Source organism: Salminus brasiliensis, chromosome 19 (assembly GCF_030463535.1).
Source record: "Salminus brasiliensis chromosome 19, fSalBra1.hap2, whole genome shotgun sequence".
In the NCBI taxonomy this organism is placed as follows: Eukaryota; Metazoa; Chordata; class Actinopteri; order Characiformes; family Bryconidae; genus Salminus; species Salminus brasiliensis.
Window position 1 is genome coordinate 8,345,422 of NC_132896.1, and position 8,147 is coordinate 8,353,568.

Sequence of the window (8,147 nt, forward strand, 5' to 3'; positions counted from 1 at the left end):
TGAACAATTCCACAGAAAAAACAGGAACCTTTCCATGGATGGTTGTTTAAAGAGCACATTTTAACGTTTAAACACATTCAACACTGTGAGTGTGTTTAAAAAAATTACTAAGCAACGACTTTGTACTTTGTGAAATGCTTTGATAACTGTCTGCTCTCTTTGACATAAGGTAGAATATCTTATATAAGATAAGCTACGAAGATGCAGCTTTTTCTAATAAAATTAAGTATATAAATATACAGAGATAATAACAAATATATAAGAATAAGAATTGCAATTCATATTGCCACTGTCCAATGAAAAACATGCATCTCCAAAATAGAAACTTTACAGGAGAAGAAAAAACCTTTCACTGGAAGTCAATGTACAAGTATTTTATTTCAAGTCATTTTTGGAGCATTTCTATTGGTCTATCCATCTAGAATTAATCACACAGTGTAGAGAGCAACTACAGGGTTAAAATGATGAGGAAAGCTAAAATAAATGTCTCTCTATGGCATTATATTCATGTGTATATTTATGGAATACCTTTTCTTTATTTTTTAATATATTTAATTATTTAAGGCCCATACAGAGCCACATTAACCCACTCTAAATGTTTATATATTTAACATCTAATTAAGCTCAATAGGTGGAGTTACCCTTTTTTGTTGGGGGTTTGCCAGTATGTTGTTTCTTGCCCATCCTGGTCCTGGAGATCTATCATCCTGTAGAGTTTAGCTGTAGCTCTGATCTAACACAGTTAATGAAGGCTCTAGGGGCATCTGAATATTTGAGCGAGGTCTGCTGGATCTGAACTCTCCAGGGTAGTAGATCTCCAAGACCCAGACTGAGCACTACTGTTTTACAGTGTACATCCACACCCCAGACCACTTAAAGGTGCCAAAGAATGCATTTATTGAGCATCATAATTTATTTATAGTATAGATTAGTAAGATTGTGACTTGGGGCAGAAAATGGGATTTAACAACCCTGTTTACAACCCTGTTATTTTGCCTCAAAATGAAACATTTTTCTTTAATGCAGGGCTTGTGAAAAAATAATAAGCTCTGTTGTCATTGGCTGGTTTACAGCAGTATGACAGTCTCACAGATCCTGCACATTCTAGCATAGTCCTGATAGTGCTGCTGTCCTTCCGAGACCTTGTAAATAAGGAGACCTGGTTGAAATATGAATGGGAGTTCTCGTAACGCTCAACATGACGTCTGTTTACAGGTATACTCCCACCTTTTAATACAAAGAGCCAATCAGCTTTACAAAGAACACTGTATCCTCTTGTTATGTTTTCGAGGAAGTGGACATTGGAGAGATGGTAAAAACACGGCACAGTATTCATTCATTGTAGAAGTGAACTATATAAATACTGTGCTGCACTCTCAGAGCCACAAATCTAACCCATTTTGTTTTGAAACTGAACTCTCAGCTGAACACACAGGCGTGGACCACAGTGTGTTCTTTTCTGCACATCCGTTTTCCGAGTGTCTTGTTATGCAATGGCTTTTTTTAACCGTATTTCCCCAATATCGTTTGTCAAAGGACGCAGTATGAGGTGTTACCTAATTAACACAGCAACAGGACCACCGCCCGATTACACCCCACAGTGCATCTGACTCATAAACACAGCACAACAAGCGTGTGTATTTGTTTTTTGGGATGAGAAATGATAACATGCTGTGTCAAACTGTACATGATTATTTGGACCACTAAAATAGATCAAGGGCACTTTTTCGTTATTTCTGACTTTCTTTGCCGGTGAGGAAGGAAGGGCAGTGACGTGTTTTCCCCTTCAACTTTCTAAGGTCACTCTTCCTTTTCCTTTTGTAATTTTTTTAGTAAGTTCAGTTATTAAGCTAAGTATTTGCATCATATTTAAACTCTCTGATTCTATTTGAATACAAATGCATTTTCCAAAGGCTTCACACTGAAAATGATATTAAATGTGCTTCAGGCTCTGAAGAGCTTCAAAGAACTGAAGGAGCTCTTCTCCCTGGAGTGGGAGCTCAAATCTGATCCACGAGTGTCCTTTAGGACACCCAGGTTATGCGCTCAGCATGATAACCTGCATAAAGCAGTGAGTGCTAATCTCCATACTATCTACATAACCTTTGGCTTGATTGGAAATATTCATGCATGATTTCCTCAAAGGCATAATAAGCAAGTGAATGAAAAAGTGATACACTTGAAAAAAAAAAAAAAAAAAGACGCGCTTGACTCAATCCTCTCCTCCTACTGACATACTGACAAATATGTTCAGAGGAAAACTGGGGGTTTGATATCAGCTCTTAGGTGTATAACTACAAATATTTATCCATTTTCATCACAATACGAATAAGATTTGGGCATCTCCAATAGCATCTCCAATAGCATCTCCAATAGCATCTCCAATGGTATCTCCAGTGGCATCTCCAATGGCATCTCCAGTTGCTTACAGAATGCAATGAGTCCAGATGAAAATATATAAATATGACAGATCTTCAACACCAAAGAGTGTGCGATTGTCTTACTTCATCACTGTAGGTGTGGATGTCTGTGGATATGGATACACTATACAATTGTCAGACATAACATTAAACCACTTTCGTGTAATAATAATTAATTAACACTCACTGCAGATCCCGCTGTACATGGGAAGCAGGGGAGGAGCCAACCTCCTGGGCAACCTTCTGGGCAACCCTGGGAAAAATGAAATGTTAGCAAAGAAAGCATGTAAGTTGAGGTCTTCTAAAGATGGAAAGGTGGAAGCTGGTGATTGAGTGATTGAGGTAATGCTTTGGATGACAAAACATTCAAGTCTCCTGGTTGAACTTTAACTAAAGCTTTTATTTCTTGAAGGTGATGTCTGATCTGGGCTATATGTCTTGTGGAGTCAATATCTTGATGGGTCTGTATTAGATTGTAATGCTAAGGCTGTAGATGTTCATTCAACATTGCAGATCCCATTTCAGGTCTGGGAAAAACACTAGGACATGTCTGGTAGACAGTGAAAACACTTTTTCAAGAGTGTAAATGAGTCCTGTAAGTGCATTACCAAATCACAGGCTGGTTTTCAGACTCATATTAATCTTAATCCTGGACTACAAAGGCTTTTCAATCGGAACTGACCAGTTGATGTTACAGTTTAATCTGGGACTAGGCTTAATCTGTGTCCAAGAAACTGGCCCATAGTGTAGAAATCCGAGGCACTGCAGGAAAGAACACTACGGCCGGTTTCATGAATATGGATTAAGACTAGTCTGAGACTAAACTGTTATGCCAATACCATTAAAAGGCTGTTTAGTTTAAGTTTAAGATTAAGATCGGTCCTGGAAACACCCCCTAAGTGTATTAATTTAAGATTGTAAACAGTAATTAGACTCTACAGATCCTACTTTACCAGTAGAAATGCATTAACCAAATCATGCAAGCATGCAAGTCTTCATTTAACACTATAAAGGACCATATTAAGCTTAATCCTTAGTTTAAAGTATTTCCCGTGGTGATTGGTCAATGATATGACTCTAAAACTAGTCTTAGCCTGTCCGCGAAGCTGACCCACACTGTTATTAGTATAAGACGCTGGAGATGTTTGTGCACATTTCAAAAGGGTTCTGATGCCGAGCTGCCCAAAGTGCCCAAATCTCCTCTCCTCCTCAACGCTCTGACAAACACGTCCTCGAAAAAGTTGAAAAAAAAAGAAAGAAAGCAGGAGAAAGCCAGTCTGAGGGCTGTGATTAACGCGGTTTGATGTCAACTCTGCGCATTTGCGCAACGAGGCTCCGCTTACGCAGCGCTCCGCGAGCAGAGGCGGGGCAGCGCGCGCTCGGCGGGCCAGATAAAAGGGGGGCGCGGAAGGAAGAGGGGCACACAGAGCCGACTTTCACTGTTTTTTCTCATCTACACAAAACTTGGACCTCTTACAGGCAGAGCGGCGCGCGCTGCCCGGATCAGCACCATGGAGAGCTCGAGCGTGCGGGGCACACTGCTGCTGTTGCTACTGCTCAGCGCGAACGCACAGGACGCGGACACGGACAACGAGGTGGAGCTGGACACCCGGGCGATCCGAGACTTTTACCCGAAGGACCCCAACCTGACCAGCGAGAAACAGCTGGTGAGTGACCGCGGAGTTAGAAACCGACCCTGTTTATAGCCTCTGTTTATATCAGCGCTGGTCGAGTGGTGTCCACACAGCTTTACGCGCGCGTAATATATAAACGCAAAAGTGCATAAAAACAATTTTACGCACAGATGAAGAAGTAAATGCAGAGTGTTTTACTATTTCCCTTTTCTCATTATGTCTCTCTCTATGCATTTATAATAAATAATATATACAAAAATAATATATATATATATATATATATATATATATATATATATATAGAGAGAGAGAGAGAGAGAGAGAGAGAGAGAAGTATATGTATACAATATGTATGTATATATGTATACATTTTATATATTATATATACTGTATATATATATATATATATACACTGTTTATATATATATAGTGTACATATTTACTATATTACTATTTGCTTTTCTATTGTTTTTGTTTGTTTCTCTGTTTGTTTTTTGTCTGAAACATTGAACATTTATGTTTCCTCAGCTTGGTGCTCTCCATGAAGTCCTTGAGAAGCTGCAGACCAAAAGAATTCCACCTTGGGAGAAGAAATTTGGACAGGTTCCAATGGTAAATTAACCCTAATTAGACATGTTTTACAATATCAAGTAATATGTGTATTATTATCAATAATAGTAATTAATAAGTGACATTCTAAGGCAACACTCTGTGATCAGTAGCTCAACAGCAGCAAAACATCCACATCAATAATCAGTACTCAGCAGGGTAGGACAGTGGTCATTGATGCATGTATAAAGCAATTTCCCATTATTCCCTAACAAGTGTGAGAATGCCTGTCTTGTGTATTGACCCGTTCTGATGACTGCTCTGTGTGTGTGCTGTTGTGTGCAGTGTGATGTTGGAGAGCAGTGTGCGGTGAGGAAAGGCTCACGCATTGGGAAGATGTGCGACTGCCCCCGGGGAGCCTTCTGCAACTTCTTCCTGCTTAAGTGCTTGTGAGGGGCAAGGCGTTTCCAGGGGCTTTCGGGGGGAAAGGGGAGGGTGGGGCAGATCTCACACACACACCATCCAGAAGTTTCAAAGTCAGTTGTATAGATATTTTTTTAAGTGCAAGAATTCACTGAAGAAACTGTTTTTGTTTTCCTGTAAAGTTCTGTTCCTGTGCTGAAGCGCTGCACGCCTGTGATCATGTCCTTGACCATAACCTTCGTGTTTTTTGTGAATTAAAGTGACCCATAACGTCCTTTTGTAAACGAGTCTGTGTATCACTTATTTCTTGGTACGTCTTGATTAAGGGGTGGTTTTCTTTATGAAAACATGCTGGAACATAGCAAACAACAGTCCTGCATTTTCTATAAAGGCCTATTTTCTTGGTGAATTGTTGCCAAGCAAGCAGAGCTGCCTAAACAGAGAAGCTGAAGCCTGCTGCTGAAGTTTCTTTTAGGTGTGTCATTTATTGCAATGCTTTCAGTCCATCTGAAAGGTGACACCGGTGCACATTAGTCATGCTTCTAGTGCATATAAAAGTATGTGCTCATCTGCTGTTTAGGGGTTTGTGGCATTTCTTTGTGAAAGCAAACTAATATCAACACATCAAACCTGCTGCATTTAGGCGTCTTAGGTCTGTTTGTGTCACTGTGTAGTTTTTGTAGCCCCCTTAAACCCCATTGTGCACAAGTTAACACAGTTCCCTGGGGTCTTAATAAAGAAAACGATGACGGTTGATGTCCCGATTGCTTCACAGGTGTCCCTCAGCGGGTCATATTTTGAGAAAATATACATATATGCTCAAGATACTGAGTTGATTTTGCATTCATTTCAATTAATAGAAATGTATGCAGGCTCTACTGAACCAGGGCTGGAAATGACATCGTTATCGTGGACACAATTCTTTCACACACTATTCATTGTCACCATACATCTTGAGGAAGTGTATCATTTTGAAGCCTTATCCCAGTAACAGTCCCTTGCTTTCTCCCCTTTCCAGCTGGTAAAGAAAAGGTTGTGTATGTGAGACAGAGAGAGCATGTGTGTATACACAGTCATAAAGCTGTTGGTTGGTCAGCCACATTCATCCTTGCCAGATAAACAGGCCTGATTTTTCTTTATAAAAACATGCTGGAACGTATCGATTGCCCACAGTTCCAAAAAAAGAACAGTTCAATATCTCTTATCAAGGTCTATTTTCTTGGTGAATTGTTGCACCATCTTTGAAAAGCAGCAAACTAAACAGAGAAGCTGAAGCTGCTGCCAAGCTTCCTTTTTGGTGTGCCTTTTGTTGCAGTGCTGCCCACTGAGGACCGTCTGAAAGGTGACACTGGTGCACGTCCTGCTTTTAGTGCATAGGAAAGTGTGCACTCGCCTGCTGTTATGGGTTTTGCTGCAATTCTTTGCATTTAGGCATCTTAGGTTCATTTGCGTCACTGCGAAGTCTTCATAGCTCTGCAGTGACGTCTGTTAGGTCAGACTGCTGCAGTCAAGCTTATGAAAGGGAATCTGTAACGTAGGCCGAGCTGAAACTTGTCCTGCAGATATGAGCTAAAGTTTCATGTTCTGAAAGTCTTTGTTTCGATCATCTCAACATGCACCACATGTCCCAATACTTGAGGACACCCCTTCTAATGAATTTGTTTCGCTACTTAAAATTGCACCTATTGCTGCACACGTAAAAAAAACCTATAGAGAAGTACTGCCAATAGAATAGGACACCCAGGAGCAGATAAACATGAACCTATTGGCACCATGCTGTCTAATGCCAGGCGTGGGTTATGGGGGGTATAAAGCCCCCCAGCATTGAGCTGTGGAGCAGTGGAAGAACTGTGTTCTCTGGAATGATAGGTGCAAATCCATCCAATACTTCTGGGATGAGTTTTTGGGAGTTGATCATCCAACATCCTGACCTCACTAACACTCTTTCACGCTATCAAATCCTCACAGAAATGCTTTTCCCTTAGCAAAATCTAGTAGAATGAAAAGAGCAAAGGAAAGATGGATCGCATGGATGTTGAATGTAGGGAAAGGTGAATGAAAGCCTTTTTCTACTGGACAGTAGACGGACAGACAGACAAAAAAAAACAAAACAGGATAAGCTAATTTTAATACTCTTGGTTTTAGAAGAAAATGAATGTGCAGGTGTCCAAATACTTTTGTCCATTTAGTGTATATTTAGAATGCCTTCGAAGTGTCTTCAAATTGGCCTGCTTTTGGACACCAACACAACAGCTTTAGTCCAACTTGGTTACAAAACACTTCCCAGCAGTTCTAATCAACATCAGTCACTAACATTGTGCTCTCACTGAACAGCATGAGTAAGTCCCAACACCAGAAGCTCCAGATTCAGGGCTGATGATGTTTAAAGCCTCTTCTTATTTAGCCTTTGCTGCATCATGACCATTCCCCCCAGTGGCTTGATGCTTTTCTTCCAGTGTTCTTGGCCTTTAGCCTCTCACGTAATGATGAGACTGAGTTTTGTCCAAAAGCAAGTGCAATGAACATTGTCCAATCACTCATGAGAGTCATCAGGATGTTTCTCAAACGCGTCTTGGTTATCTTCTGCATGCCTGCAGTCATTATAAGCAAAGATCACCAATGTGTAAGATTTATATTGGTTTAGAAATGGACTGATGTGACATGATGAGTGCGTTTCTTTCTGGCGTTGTGTGAAGGTTGCTCAAAAAAAAAAAAGAAAGAAACCTCCTTAATGATGGTACTTTTGATGATATGCGAATGTTCATGGTCTGATGTGAAGTGAAAAAGAGATGAGCTGTTGCCCCCTAGAGATGCTTTGTAGGATTGAGAAAAAGCAGCCAAAGGCACGAAACTCTCACTTTGAAAAAGTATTGATGTTAGAAATGCTGTGCTGGGGTTTGGTCTGTTGACTCATAAGAAGCTTCAGGTTCAGCTAGTGTTCATTAACACAGATACCCACCCTGCAATCTCAGTGAGTGAGCAATGTCCAGTCAATCAGTAATCAATATAGTAATCAGTTTATATAAGATTTCAGTGTCTTGTTTCAATGTATTAAAAGTGGAACTTGGATTCTGCCCGTTTTTTTTTTATTTTATAATCTCTGCATGATTTAATAGTTAAG

At 40.2% G+C, this 8,147-nt stretch overlaps 1 protein-coding gene across 1 annotated transcript; it reads left to right on the forward strand.

Annotated features, from left to right (window-relative positions):
* Nucleotides 1–3,821: 3,821 nt before the first annotated feature.
* cart2 (cocaine- and amphetamine-regulated transcript 2) lies at nucleotides 3,822–5,069 on the forward strand. The gene is made up of 3 exons (XM_072663398.1): nucleotides 3,822–4,087; nucleotides 4,583–4,666; nucleotides 4,949–5,069. Exons 1-3 carry the CDS (start codon nucleotides 3,932–3,934, stop codon nucleotides 5,054–5,056), a joined length of 348 nt encoding a protein of 115 aa, XP_072519499.1. The 5' UTR covers nucleotides 3,822–3,931; the 3' UTR covers nucleotides 5,057–5,069.
* Nucleotides 5,070–8,147: the final 3,078 nt, after the last annotated feature.